Here is a 16063-nt window from a genome sequence, read left to right as displayed (position 1 = left end):
GGCTGTGGATGCCTGGTCATGGCATTGTACACCAGAGGCTGGACATTAATGAATGCCAACTATAATTTTATGTGTATAATGTGATGGCTCAGTGTGAGGTCGGGGTGGTGGTGGATGGGGGGAGGGGGGTTCACGGTGTGAGGGATGTAAAAATAAAATAAAATAAAATAAAACTATATAAAAAAATTAATAAGAGAATGTGAAGAATATCTAATGATTTGTAACATTTTGAATTACAGATTTTAATATAATTAGCTATAAAATTGTATTAAATTTGGGTTTAACAAATTCAAAAAAAAAAGAGGCATAGGAAGTACAATTGAGAAGTACATTGACATTTTAAAATAGGGTGGTTAAGGCCCTTCTTGGGTGACATTACACAAAGATTTGAAGGAGGTGAGGGAGAAAATTGTACCAGTGTCTATGGGAAGAACACCCCAGTGAATGAGAATATCAAGTGCAAAGGATCTGAGGCAGAAGCTTGCCTGGAGGGTTTGTGTTCTGCAGGGAGGCCGGAGTGAGACGGGAGAGGTAGACAAAGCCAGCAGGGCTTTATAGGACACTTAAGTTCTCTGAGCTCTTGTGAACAGGATCTAAACTGACATGTTAACAATCTTTCTAACTGTTGTGTTGAGAAGAGATAAAATGGGCGAAAGTTGGAGAACCAGTAATCTAGAGTAGACAGGAGATGATGATAGGTTGGATCAGGGTGATAGCAGTGGAAGTGATGAGAAGTGGACAGGTTTGGGATAGATTTTGAAGGCGAAACCAGCAGGGCTTACTGACACACTGGACATGGTGTGTGAGAGAGAACGAAGTTAAAAGTGATTCCAAAGGTTTGGGCCAGGAAGGCTGCAGGTGAACTAAGGGTTCTTTTTGGGAGGTAGTGGGGAGGAGGATGAGAGTGAAGAGGACTAGGGGAGACCAGGGATTAGTTTGGTACATGTCAAGTTCAAGATGCCTAGATCTAAGTAGAGATATTAAGTAGGCAGGTGCGTCTACTAGAGTATGGAGTTCTGGTGGAAAGAGTAAATGGAGATTTCATTTGAGAATCACCAATACAGAGTTGATATTTAACGCCATGATAATGGATGAGGTCATCAGAGAATTGAGTGTAGATGGAGAAGGATCTAAGCATTGAGCTCTGCAAGACTTCAACATAAAAAGGTTGGAGAGATGAGGAGGAACCAGAAAAAGAAACCAGGCAAGGCATCCAGTGGGGTAGAAAGACAACTGGGAAAGTGTGGCACTGTGGGAGCCAAATGAAAAACGTGTTTCGTGGAGCAGAGAATGATTAACCATGTCAAGTGCCTTCCATGTCAGTCAAGGAAGACTAGAAGTGGCCATTAGGTGTAGCGACTTTTCAACAAGAGAGGTTGTGGTGCTGTGGGTGGGATGAGAACCTGATTGGAATAAACCTGAGAAATAATGGGAAGAGAGGCATTGGGACCAGGAAGTAAAGCCAAGTCTTTCAAGGAGTCTTGTCTTAAAGGAGCACAGAGAATCAGCCATAACAAGAGGGAAAGGTAGAATCAAAAGATTTTTGCCCCACAATGAGATCCCACCCATACTACACCCATTAGGATGGCTACTATCAAAAATAAAAATAGCAAGTGTTAGTGAGGCTTTGGAAAAATTGGAACACTTGTGCACTGTTGGTGGGGATGTAAAATAGTGCAGTATGGCTGGTCCTCAAAAATTTTCAATTGGAATTACTGAGCAATTTCACTTCTGGGTATATAGCCAAAAGAAGTGGAAGTGAGATCTCCAAGAGATATGTGCATATTCATACTCATAGCATCATTATTCACAACGGTCATTGTGAAAGCAACTGCAAAGATCCATTGACAGATGAATGGACAAACTGTGGTATACATACAAGGAAATATCATTCAGCCTTAAAAAGGAATAAAATTCCTGTCACATGCTACCACATGGATGAAACTTAAGCACATTATGCTAAGTAAAATAAGCCAGTCACAAGAAGACAAGTACTCTATGATTTCACTAATAGGACACCTAGAGTAGTCAAATTCATTAAAACAGAAAATAGAATGGTGGTTGCCAGGGGCTGGAGGGAAGGGGGAATGAAGAGTTGTTTAATGGGTTTAGAGTCAGTTTTGCCGGGTGAAGCGGTTCTGGAGATCGGATGCACAAGAACATGGATATGCTCAATGCTACTGAACTGTACGCTTAGAAATGGTTATGATGGTACATTTTATGCCGTGTGTTTTTTATCAAAATTTTTAAAGATTTTTTTTTTGTTCGTTTTTATTTTTGAGATGGGAGAAATATGTTTGAATGCTGATGGAAATCACCCAGTAGATAGAGGAAAATTGGTGGTACAGGGGAGAACATGGACCCCTGCTGGCATCAGGACTTTGAGTAGGTGAGAGGGCATGAGATTTAGAGAATAAATTGTGGGGCCAGGCAGGCGTGGCCTGAAAGAGGAACATGGACCTTTCATCTTTTGCAATAAGAAGGAAGGTAGACTATAAGGGTCTGGATCTGGGATAGGTGGATGTGGAGATGAGAGCTTACAGAAGGTCCCTTCCAATGGCCTCTACTTTCTCAGTGAGGCTGAAGCTGAGTGTGGGGGAGAGGAGAGTATGTTAATGAACTAGGAGGGTGGGAGAAGTCGGGCAATGGAGTGAGGCTGAGCAGCATTGAGGGCACTGTGGGATATATGGAAATGAATTTAAATTCATTGAAATGAATTTAAAATGTGATCCGTCAAAAGTGAGCGCAGTGGCCACCCAGGGCTCTATAGGTGCCCTGAGGTTCTTTCTAGAGACCCTGTATTAATCAAAAGCTATCATTAACAACAGAGATTTTATCTTATTCTGATTAGAATTTGAAAAATTAAAGGGCCCATCAAGTAGCACTACACGGCTAAATATTATAAAAATAATTTAAAAGAAACCTCAGTGGTAGGAGTGAATCAGAAACCTGCTGTGACCCAGTCACCATGACTTTGGCGTGGTTTTCTCATCTGCCAAGTGTGACGAGGGCTGCAGCTACCCTGCCTGTTCTCCCAGGTCATGCTCCAAAAGTCCCCCTGATAATCTTGCTAGGACTGATGTCCTGCTCTGCACTGCTTGTGATGGAGAGGCCAGTGGTGACAAGCCCTGAAGACCGTGGGCAGAGGCGCTGGGAAAGCCTTGGCTAAATCCTCCTTGAAGGGCTTAAAGCTCTCCGATCCGCTACATTCAGAGAACGAGATGGTGGGGAAGAACAGGATTGGCAAGTGGTCGTTTTACCCTCTGTAGTCTTTAAGCAAATCACACCAAGATCCTTGTAGTCCTTCCCTAGAAAGATGACAGTGATGATGATGATGATGATGATGGTGGTGGCAGCTAAGTCTTAGATAACCAGACACTGTTTACTCTTCATGTAAACCTTATACCGACCCTAATATCTAATGCTTGCCCACTATTTTAACATTTATTACAGCAAGATCTGTCCATTGAACTCACCTCCAATGAAGCGATATAATTAAAACTGGCTGTTACCTGTGGCCATCTTTTCTGCCCAGAGGAAGCAATTAAAGGTATTGGAATAAGTCAGCTGGTTGCAGGGAAAACTGTCTGTATTCATCCGACCTCTAAAACAACTGCTGGGACATTTGAACAAAGAAAAAAATCTCATGCAGCTATGGGTGGTATATGACTTTTAAAAAATACCCTCTAGGTAAGAGAATAACTAATCAGCAGGAATACCCTTTGACTTGGCATTCTAAAATTTCTATCTCACCGTTTATTATAACTAATCAAAAATAACCTAACCTAGAAAAGGTGGTCACCCATGATTTTAGGAAGATCCTAAAATAGATAGGAGCCCACTGCTAGGAACATCCTTTGGTATGATGTGGGGCCGAGTCTGTCAGTGCCTCTCCCCGTGTGTGTGGGATAATGCCCTGACCTGTCCCAGCTGCTCTCTGGCAAGATGTGTGGCTTTGTCATTGTTTGGTTTTCAAAAACAAAAATTGTTTATTTGTTTTCAAATGGACAAAATAAAACGGAATGCTCCTGTCTTGCTTTCTAATAGCATTCTTCAATAACAAGAACTAGGTCTCTTTGGAGAAATGGCTGATTATAGGATTAGGGCAGACAGTAGGTAAGATAAGCCTGGAGAATCTGGTTGTACCAGTAAGTAAGAAAATACTGAACTAATGCAACACAAGCACACAATGATGAGGGTAGGTCATAGGGACACAGGAATCAATCGAAGGAGCTTCCAGTGGCCAAATCTGGAGCAAGACAAGCAACAAACAAAGAATGTAGTAATGGGCTATAATTCACAATGTACAATAAATATCCATGACTCCACACTAACATACATGTATGATGTACTAAGTAAATACATGGGACAGAATAGAAAAATCTCCTATGCATAAAAATTCCAAATAATCTCATTGTGGAGCATAACTCCCCATTCTTTAAATGTGAGCTGCACGTAGTGACTTCCTTCCAAAGAGGACAGTGTGGAAATGGGGGTGGGAAATGCAACTTTACAGTAGAAAAATTGTCACACACCACCTCAGCCAGGTGATCAAGGTCACCACCCACAGTGAAAAGCCCTGTCAATAGTATATACTGTTGATATTACATAATGGGAACGACATCTTACCTGTGAGATCTTCTTCCCCAAAACCCAAAACTCCAGTCTAATCATGAGAAAAACATCAGCCAAACCCAAACTGCAGAACATTTTACAAAATACTTGACCAATACTCTTCAAAACTGCCAACATCATCAAAGCCAAGGAAAGTGTGAGAAACTTTCACAGCCCAGAGGAGCCTAAGGAGACACAATGAGTAAATGCAACGTGGCATCCTGAATGGATGGTGGAATGGAAAAGGAAAAAACTAATGAATCTGAACCAACTATGCACATTACTTAAAAATAACGTATTATTGGGTGGCTAGTTGTGACAAATGTACCATAGTAGTGTATATATGTTAACAATAGGGAAAACTGGGTGTGGGTATATGAGAATTCTAGTTCCATCTTTGTAACTCTTTTGTAAATCTAAAATTATTCTAAAATATAGTTTATTTTAAAACTATTAAAAACAGGATCTGGCCGAAGAAACTGGGTAAACTGGAAAGGAAGGAGGAAAGAAAGGCATAAGACTGGAAGATTCACTGCCCAGTACTCCTAGCTCTGACATAAAGAAGATAATCCTTGGCCTGCAAAGCCAACAACCCTGTACAGATGCTGGCAAAGTTGGAAGCTTTACCTGAAGTTCAAAATCTCCATCAAACAGGTTTGGTGACTCCTTTTCCACGGCGTGGTTGCCAGTGGCTGGAGGGGCTGTGCTTGGTGGGGTTAGCGTTGGTGGGAAGAAGCAGAGGAGTAAAGAGCCAGGCCCTGCCAGCTGGAGTCTCCAGCAAAGGGGGCTGGGGATTCTGGTATCAGTGCCTCTTGCTTTTTTGTTTATAAATCCAAAATAAAGGCCTAGAGAGTTTCTTGCTCCAGCTGTCTTTCAGGGGAGGACCTTCTCTAAGACATTTGTTAGAGAATCACTGGAAAGAGTTGGGAGGGCATCTGTTTGCAAACTGAGATGTGTAGACAGGGGACATGAAAGGAGAAGGAGTCAGTGATGTAAAATTCAAACATTTTTCTAAATATATGCAAGTGTGACAGAAATAGAAGTACTAACTAAACGGTGTTTGAGAGACTGACAGCGAAAGGTTGGTAATCAGAGGATAGAGCTTGTGGTTGGCGGAGTAAGAAGATGTGTAAAGTCTGCCTGCATATCAGCAGAGGATCAACCAACAACAAAGCAAAGTGTAAAAGTAAGTCTGGGGTGGTGGTGGACACGTACAATAGCACCCTAGCTTTTCCATTTGGATTAAAGTTCAGGTCAGCGCTCAATTAACCCTGTCCTAAGTCTCGTTATGTGGGCTTTCTTTCGGAGCCTGCTTTTCCTGATCTGTAAGGTAAGGATAATAATACCTCCTCACAGAGAGGTGACAAGAATTCACTGTAAACATTAAACATAGGGTTGATGCAAAGTGAGAACTCAATAAATGTATATTATCATTATTGCTGTTAGTATTATTATTGCTACTTGACATTTCAGAAATGCAAATGAGTTCCAAGTTTCTTGTTGGAAAAGCCATGGCAGGAGGAGAAAATCACTCATCTTTTCTAGGATACATCTGCATTTTCTACACTTACCACTTGGGATTACATCTTCACAAAGCTTTGCAAACCCACCCCCACTTCCTCATACCTCACAGCTGATGCCCTCTGAGAAACATGCTTCCAATACATCTTGCAATGGTCCCTAAGCATTGCTTAAGCAGGAGCTGCCCTTTCCAAGTCACATCATTAAAGCTAAATTTAAAACAGAGAAAAAATAATTCATTCCGTGAAGCAGTCATTTATTCAACAAATAACATTGAGCACCTACTGTGTGCCAGGAACTGTTCTAGGTGCTGGGGATGCAGCTGTGAATGGGGAAGATAAGGTCCCAGTTCTCAATGAGTTAATATCATAGTAGGAGGAGACAAATAACAAACACACAACAAAAATGTCAAGTTGTGATAAGTACTACTCGGAATAGTAAAATATGGTGGGTGATGTGATGAAAAGGCCTCCTGACCATGTGCTCGGAGTAGGCCTATAAGGAGTGACATTTACATCAGTATCTGAATGGCAAAAGGGAACCTGCAGTGACGGGAGAAAGAACTTTCCAGGCAGACAGAGTGCCAATGTAAACCTCCTGAAGCATGGCTTCTTTAAGGAACCAGGAGGGCTGGGTGGATGGCACTGTGTACAAGAAACAGAATGACGCAAGGTGAGGTTTACCAGGTGGTCAGAGTCCGATTGTGAGGGCTTTCTAAGTCAGTGTTGTAGACTGAATTGTGTTCCCCCCAAAAAAGGGACATTCAAGTCCTAACCCTCAGTACCTGTGAATGTGACTTGATTTGGAAATAGGGTCATTGCAGATGTAATCAAGTTAAGATGAGGTTATAATGGATCCTAATGCCAATGACTAGTGTGCTTACAAGAAGAGGAGAATTGGGAAATAATCATGACACACAGGGAGAGAGCCATGTGACAACGGAGGCAGAGACTGGAGTGAAGTGTCTACAGCCAAGGTCGGCAACCACTAGAAGCTCGGAAGAGACAAGGAAGGATCGTCCCCTGGAGACGTCAGAGGAAGCATGGCCCTGCTGACACCTTCACTTCTGACTGCAAGCCTCTAGAGGTGTTGTTTTCAGACAGTCAGTTTATGGTACTTTGTTACTCTTGTAAATGTGTACAGTCAGATTAAGGAGTTTGGATTTTAGTCTAAGAGTTGGAGACAGACAATTTTAAGCAGAGAAAGACAAACTCAGGTTTTGTTTTATAAAGATTAAGTGTGGCTACTGTAGAGAGAATGGATGGGGGGAGGCAACGTGGAGAAAGAACACTAGTAAGGAGGTTATCACACGGACCAGGGGAGAGACATTGGTGAGTGATCTAGGGCAGAAGGAGAGGAGGCAGAATCAGTGGGATTCAGAGTGTATTTGGGAGTTGGAATTCATCTGGTAGGTGAGACAAAGCACAAAATCAAGGGTAACTTCTAGATTTATGCACATAACCTTTGTTTTGGTAGTGTATTTTAGTACATTCGTTTTAAACCATTAGCATATTACTTGTTGCTAATTCTGATAACTTTGGAGAGCAGTAATACTGGCTTGCCTCTAAGTTTCAAAACATTCCTGCTCTAATACTCAAGCAGTCAGCCTTCAGGATAGGACAGGAAAAGTTCCATATGGAACTTCTGGCGAGGACATGAAGAGAAGGGAAGCATCCTCATTTCCTCATCTGGGAAATGGACACTGAGAACTGATGATTCCAATCACCAACCACACACTGTCCAATGCACAGGACTCAGAGACAGGGCTGGGTTCTAATCGTGGTTCTGCTGCCAGCTCACGTGGCTCACTCCGAACAACTACCTCAGCACCTCTGGACTTCATCTTCCAAAGCCATTAAAAGGGGCAGAGTTGTTGGTTGCTACGTTCTTTTTCAACAAATAATGCTGTACATGTACCTTACATTAGACTACTTTTGAAAACATTAAAGAATTTGAGGCAAAACCAGTGTCAGTGCCATATTTTGAATGTTGACTAGAAGAAATATGGCCTCCTAAATGTCTTTGGAGTTCTGTATCTGGAAATACAGGAGACTAGGTTATTTAGATCTATTGAAAACAACTACAAATAGTGGATCAAATGTAAGATTAATAAAAGTATAGAGGAGCTGACAATAGGTAAAGAATAATCACGCCAAAATATCGGTAAAATCAAGGCTTTGGGAATTTCTACAGAGCCCAGGGTTCACCCAAAGGGCTACAACCTCAGAGTAAGGGGTGAGCCAGCAGTAAACTCGTTCTGCCTTACCTCTACCCATTCCTAATTATAAGGAAAATTGCAGTGACACTGAGGGAGGGGGTTTGTAAAATCTCTGAAAAGATATTGCTACAAGTCAGACCTCACACAGATTTGCAGCCCAAATTCACAGAATTTGGGTAATCAAAAGAACTTCAGACTGTGAATTTAGTTTAAAAAGTTACTCAACCTGGCAGTGCCCCCTGGTACCTGGAAAAGTAAATGCAAATCATATCTGAAGAAAGGCCTCAAAGAAGTTACAAAAATAATTTTTCAAAGTCAATGAATAACATGGTCCAAAATACCCAAACACACAAGAAAAACAAGAAACCAAAGCAAGAATGAACAATAAAACCCCACAAATACTTAGGAAATTTCAATTATCAGACTTAAATTATAAGAAACAATTGTGATACTATAGATAAAGGTATAAAGGACAAGCTATAAAATATCTCTGGAAAACAGAAAACTAATTTTAAAAAGCATAGCAAATTTGAAAAAGAACTAAATTTAACTTCTATAGATGGAAAATATGATAACTGAAATTAAAAACTAAATGGACAGATTTAAGAGCATATTAAACATAGATAAAAAGGGAATTAGTGAGATAAAGATATGTTAGAAGAAATTATCCAAGAAGGAGCACAGAGACATCCATGAAACTATGGAGGAGAGTTTTAAAAACATGACAAATATGAATAGTTTTAACATTAGAGGTTCATAAGGAAAGGATATAGAGAATGGAATAAAGGTTAAAGAAAGGATACAGAGAATGGAACAGAGGTTATATTTGAAAAGATAATGGCTGAGAATTTTCCAGAGCTGATGAGAGATTCTAATCCAACAATTCAGGAAACCCAACAAATCCTAAATAGAATAAATAAAAAAGAAATCCACAGGTAGACACAACGAAATAAAATTGTAGAACACGAAAGACAAAGAAAAAAGTTTTAAAAGTAGCTTAAAAATACAAAACCTCCCAGGGAACACTCAAATAAGTGAGACAGGGAGCTGAGTTCTCTACAATGGACATCAGAAGACAAATGGAATAACATCTTTAACGTTATTCCAAGGGAGGAAATAACTAACAACCACGCATTCTACACCCAGCAAAAATCTATGTTTCCAAAAATGAAGACGAAATAAAGAAATTTCCAGACAACAAAAACCAAGGGAATTCATCAGTAGAAGGACTTCTAAAATATGTATTTCAGGCAAATGGAAAGTGATCCCAGGGGGAAGTTCTGATATGCAAAAAGGAATAAAGAATTTTTTACAAGTTGTAATATGTAAGTGAATCTAAATAAAAATGACTGCATGAAATAAAAATAATTATGTCTTGAGGGATTAAAAAAATAAAAAAGAATTAAAATGTGTGACAAGAATAATATACAAATGGGGAGATGAATGGAGTTAAAGTGTCCCAAGGTCCTTGTGTTATTGGGGAAGAAATAACAGCAAGGTTAACTTTAGAAAACTCTAGTAAGTAAGCATGCTACACTTTCTCGAGCAATCAGTGATATAATAGAAAACAGAGTGCTTAACTTTCAAGGAGTAGAAAAACAATTAAATTAAAACATTTCAAAAGAGGGCAGGAAAGACAGGTAAAAGAAACAAAGAATTAATGGGACAAATGGAATACACAATATAAGGTATGGATTTAAACCCAAACTTACCAATAATTTCTTTAAACACAAATGGCCTAAATGACAAAAGAAAAGGACTACTATACTGGATGGCATGGGTTGAAATGTGTCCCCCCAAAAGTTATTAAAGTCTTAATCCCAGTACCTGTGAGGGTGATCTTACTTGGAAATAAGGTGTTTGCAGATGACCAAGTTAAGCTGAAGTCATTAGAGCGGGCCCTAATCCCATATGACTGGTCTCCTTATAAAAAATGGAAATTTATAGACCCATACAAAGGGTATGGGACAGACCCATACAAAGGAAAGACCATGTGAACACACAGGGAGAGTGCCATCTAAGAGCAAAGCAATGCCTGAGGTAACCAGAAGCGAGGCGAGAAGCCTGAGACAGAGTTTTCCCTCACAACTCTCAGAAGGTATCAACACAGCCAACACTTTGATCTCGGATTTCTAGCCTCCAGAACACAGTAACACAGTAAATGTCTATCGTTTAAGCCACCCAGTTTGTCCTTTTTTGTTACAGCAGCTCTAGGAACCTAACATACCAGATTTTTTAAAAAATCATGTTCTCCCTCCCTTCCTTTCCTTTCCCAGGCCTTTTTAAGAAGGACTGCTTTGTCCATGTCACTATTCATAGCTTTCCTTGAGGGCACATTCCTCCTTTAGACTCATACTCATTCTTCATACAAAACTCCCTCGGGGTTCTGAGGAGATGCTGTAGGGGCACCGTCAGGGAAAACTCAATACCTCACAGTGCTCAGCCTCAGACTTTAGTCTCAAAACCTGCTTGTTGGAATTGCAAATCAGCTCCAACAACAAGTTTGTAGCCAATGACCTAATTCCATTCCTAGGAATCAGCCTGTTTCTGGGTCTACTCATACCTTTTGCTCCCTACATTTGTGGAAGAGATTAAACACCAAAGGAAGGAGGGGCTGGTACCCTCTGGCCTTGAGGTCTGCTTCAGCCACACGTGCTTCAGTTAATTCTGAGATCCTAGTTGAAAGATCTTTGCATTAAAAGTGCCCTATGAAAATAAATTACTAGATGGGAGGGGGGTTGGGGTGGAAAAGGGGAAGGGATTATGAAGTACAGATTGGTAGTTACAAAATAGTCACAGGATGTAAAGTTCAGTACGGGGAATAGAGTCAATGATGTTGTAAAAAAACTACATGCAGTGCCAGATGGGTGCTGGACTTACCAGGGGATCACTTCTGTATCAGCCACAGATAGCCCTCTCAGACTTTAACAGGAGAGAGAAATTAGTGTCTACTTTAAGCCACTGTTATTTCGATTTTGTTATAGCAGGTGACTTTGTATCTTGAATAATACAATTACCAACAGTTTAGAACATTTTAACAATTTGTTCTTAATATTTCAGGGGTGATATTCTTTCTAGAACACGTTACACTTTTCTTAATTCTTTAAACAGAGCAGACACAACAGAATTTACTCTTTTTTGAATTGAGAAGCATTATTACTATTCTGAACAAGAATACAAATAGATTGCAACGTCTAGAGGAGTGTTAGCCTGAGATAAGTGACCTCAGGCTGTGGGGCTTGGTTGATTAATGGGTAATTCCTGAAGTTTTTCTGACTCCCCTTACTATCAAACTTACTATCAAGCACATAAAGTGCTTTGGCCTACATCCTGAAACATAGACATGCTCGATAAATGTTACATATGACTAATATTGCTACTATTATTAATTATTACTATTACATATTGGGAACAAATGGCTATTTTAAAAACACAGTACTTTTTTTTTTCCTGCTTATATCACAATCCCAATTATAAAGACACAGAAACTGGAAATCCCATACTGTGGAGACATTGAATCATCTGCGTCTACAGAATGGAAGCTAGGTTTTCTCCTTGGTGCAGACCCTCTCTCTTAATCTCTTTAAAAACACTTTGATGGTCTTTTTAGCCATGGAATCTACCTGTTGACCTTGCAGAGACTCTGAATGAAGGACCTAAACTAATAGCAGATGCTTCAAACTGAGATGTAAATATTCTGTTTGATAATGAAGAAGGCTCTTTCACGGCAGTCAGAATACAGCTCTTCAGAGAAAATATGATGTTAAAAGGTGTTTGCTTCCTTGGAGTCGGGTGAGAAAGGGGCAGTAAACCATAAAATGATGCCCTCACAGCAGTGAGCATGTCCCAGCAATGTGGCTGCCAGCAGGGGTGAAAAAAGGGATTGCCAGATGGGCCCAGGGAGGAGGCATGACCTATGAACTCCGGAGCACTGAAGTCTGACTGCCAGATGAACTCTTCCTTTTCTGCCTATAATTCACTCATGTTATTCTCAAGACTCAGAGAAGGGGTTAAATGTCACACCTGTGTTAGCTATAAACGGGTCTTAAGGGAGAGGCTTGTGCCCTCCTTAGACCGGAGTTTGCACATGTGCACGGGCACAGTGATCGACCAAGCAGCTTGGAACAACACCAGGCTAGAGGTGACAAACATCAAATAGCATAGACCTGTGAAATAGTCAGTGTAACCGGATGTCCTCAGAATCTCCTGGTGTCGAGCCTGCCAAAGGCTCAAACACTTATCGTTTTATTAGGATAATATTGTTACTAGAAATACAGAGGGTGCCAAAAAAAAGTATACATATTTTAAGGAAGGATAAAAAAACTATTAAAATTGTAATACTCAATATATACCAGTAACAAAAGACGAATACAAGTCACGTTTGACTTCTGCAATTACAAGAGGTGCTCAAAGTGGTTACCATCGGTGTAATTTTAATACAGTTTTTTCTTTCTTAAAACGTTTTTTTGGCACCCTCTGTATATCATAATGTTATTGATATGACAAAATTATAGTTATTTATTATTTAATAATATTGATACTATTGTATATTTTATTCTATATTTATCAATATATTATCATAGAATTATAACAATGATTATTATTATCCTTTTGGTGTCCAGCTCTGTTTGAAGTCTCCTTCCCTCAAATATCCTCCCCTTCAAATCTAAGGCTGTTAATAAACTGCTATAATTGAGCTTGTAAGAAATATGTTTATAGTAAAAGCAAACAGACTCTGAGGGAGGTATCAAAAGCATTTTCTTAGTAATAAAAACAAGATCTTTAATGGTAGACCAAGAAATATCTTACTTTGCTTATTCAGGGGTTTTTTTGGTTGTTGTTGTTTTTTTTTTAAACAACTTCTAGCTCCCCAACTGTGTCCCAGATTGTTAGAATTGCCAAATTAGTAGCCATTTGGTAAATGGAATAAAACTGTACAGTTTTCTTGCTAAATTCTCCACAATGAAAACCGTTTTGTTAATGGTAAGTGGGGCTTCAGGGTTAAAGAAATTGTCAAAGCAAAACTGGGGAAACTTAATAGGTTGTTAATTTTATTTTGCCAAACCCTGACAATATACAACATTTAATAAAGTGAAATAAACTACACTTTAACACCAAAATAGTAGGAAGCAGGTATTTCGAATGAAGGATAATTCTTTAAGCGGAATCATTTTAGCTTTATGAAGACTTTCAAACGGTTCTCATTTTTTGCATGTTATCATGAGTGGGCTGAAACTTCATGCAGACTAGCACCTGGTTTGAAGCTATTCGTCTTCAACACTAAGCCCATGGCTTGGAGAGTTGTCCAGGGAGCTGCTCATCTGATATCCTTCCCACACATTTCCCCAAATATGTGGGAGATAGACTCAAGGGATTGCTGTGACCAGTTGACCCCTGTGAGGCATAGGCCTGAGACCTGCCTCCTTTGGGAAAGGCCTGGATCCTCAGTTAACCATCCCAAAAGCTTTCTTCCTGCCCTGAGGTGTCTCTGAGCATTAGGAGCACTGAAAACTGCCCTTTTTAGAAGACAGGAAAATTGCAAAGTTGGGTTCATTCCGTGGAGTGAATTTCCATTTTTCCTGGCCTCAGAAATGCTGTGTCTGTCAGTAATTTTCATTCTTGGGTCACAGATCCCAGGGGAGTAGGAGAAAGGCCAAACAGAAGAGGAAAGTTTTCAGTGTGTTTCTTCAGATCCTGGACTTGATCCCTGGCTCTATAAACAGAAAGTCTGCCCAGCTCCAACCTTCCAGATGCAATTCCCAGATCCCAGTAACTGTGCAGGTAGCTGGGTAGGGAGACCTGCCCTGGGCCAGCTTCAAACATAATTCTGAAGCTGGTGTGCCCTTAAGAAGAAGGAGGCTCTTTTTGTTAGAAAAACAACCAGTGACAGAAATTACCCCAGGAGATAGCTGAATAAAAGTTTCTTTTACAAAAACCAATGACCCCCCCTCCCAAATAACTTTGAGTCACTTTTTCCCCACCTACTGTTTTTATTTTCAAGCAGTCGGAAGGACTGTGGAGAACCAAAGAGCTAATGGCTGAATTTATTACTAGCTCTTCCGGAAGCTTTGTCTTTCTGCTGACCTGAAATAATTTCCATACATTTTCCTAAATCTATGGGAGTTAATTGCCAATTTGCATTTTGGTTTGAGTATTCAGATCTCAAGGTGGAAACATAAGCTCTTTATTTCAAGCTAAGTAAATGAAAGAAAACTTCGGAAGCTCATTAGCTAATGCCCGAAAGGCTTGTGGAGAACAAGCTCAGTCCAGTAGTGTCTTCAAAAACATCTTAGACGGGAAGCTAATCCTTGGGCCTGGGTTGTTTTATGTGATTGCAGTTACATCAGAGAATTTATTCTCCACCCCCAGCCGCTCCAAATCATTGATCCTTAAAAGGGTCACAGGATTTAAATTTGGCCTGATACACCTCCTGATAAGCAAACTTGACATTAGCACCTTTTATAAACAGGAAACTATGAATGAACACCCTGCATTTTCACCATGAGTCTCCCTTGTTGAGGCTGTATTTGCGAAAACTCTTCTATGTCCACTGACACTAGCTTGCTCACATTATTAATTCAAATGTTTCGAGAACATCATTTGCTTCTACCAAAATAAGTGACGAACGAGTTCTGGAAAGTGGTTGCGAGAGCCACCCAGTAGGCATAGTCAGGGGAGAGCTCAGTGTCTGAAACATTAATTTAGATGCAAGACTGAATCATGTGTGTTTAGCTCTGACCCTCAAATCTGCTTGCCTTACAACTTTCCCCATCTGGTGTAATTGGCTTTCTCCACTTGTAAAAATGCTCATGACAGCGATAGCAGGCTTTGTGTGGCCACGTGGTAACAATGATGGCCTCGTCCATCACATGCTCCATTGACAGAAACTTATTGATTCTGTCTTTACCCAGCTCCCAACCCAAGCTTTCGTCACGTTGTGCAGTGGAGCGCTGCCCAAGCACCCGTGCCCCAGCCCAATACCACTTTGGAGAAAGGAGATGATGGAGCCATACCTTGTACCCGGGTTTCCGCCCTCTTTTCTTTGGGATCTTCACCGCTGGTAAAGAACCAGCTGAAGCAGAATAAAGATTATGAACTGCCATCTTCATAGGTGTTGAGTGAAGTGGGGGTCGGCCTCGCTTTCTCCCGGGGATCCTCTGAGACTGCATTTCTGCTGGTGCCAGTCTTACAGAAGGAAGTAACAAATCGCTCACAGGCAGAAGAGGTGCTAAGAATTAGTCCAGACACAAAGCAAAACAAAAACACAAGTGTTTGTTTGGTTTGCAAAGCAAACATGGATCTGGTTTAGTGATTTTGGCCATACCACCCTTCCTGGAGGAGAAGACCAAAAACGAGAGAGCCAGGCGCCACTAGGAGCTTTTATGATGCTGTTGGGCTCCTGATATAATTTCAAGGATAGTGAATTTTCATGGGACTATAGTGAAGTAGGGAAGATACTGGCTAGGTGGAGAGGACAATAGATTCCCAGCTCCAAACACAGTTCATAGTGTCACCAGCAACAAGACAACTTTATCTGTGCCTCAGTTTCCTCAGTTCAACTTTGAACTTATGTAATAATAGTATTATATAAACACAGCCATTCTCTCATATTCACTATTATCCCTTTCGTTGGGTTATAAATTGTTATGAATTTTTTTCCCAAGAAATTTAACAGTACAAATCAATTGTATTAAAGGTGGTTATGTCCCT

The 16063-nt window shown here is 40.4% G+C and overlaps 1 protein-coding gene across 1 annotated transcript in view; it reads right to left on the bottom strand.

Moving 5' to 3' along the window:
- The window catches only part of SCML4 (Scm polycomb group protein like 4), a 57707-nt gene extending 42149 nt beyond the window's left edge, over positions 1-15558 (bottom strand). The window contains exon 1 of the mRNA XM_081036616.1: positions 15367-15558. Coding sequence (XP_080892742.1) covers positions 15367-15522 — 156 coding nt within the window. The 5' untranslated portion in view covers positions 15523-15558. The remainder of the gene's footprint in view (positions 1-15366) is intronic.
- Positions 15559-16063: the final 505 nt, after the last annotated feature.

This window comes from Rhinolophus hipposideros (assembly GCF_964194185.1).
Source record: "Rhinolophus hipposideros genome assembly, chromosome: 3".
Classification (NCBI taxonomy): Eukaryota; Metazoa; Chordata; class Mammalia; order Chiroptera; family Rhinolophidae; genus Rhinolophus; species Rhinolophus hipposideros.
Note: the sequence above shows the minus strand (reverse complement) of the source record. Positions and strands in the feature narration are given on the sequence as shown.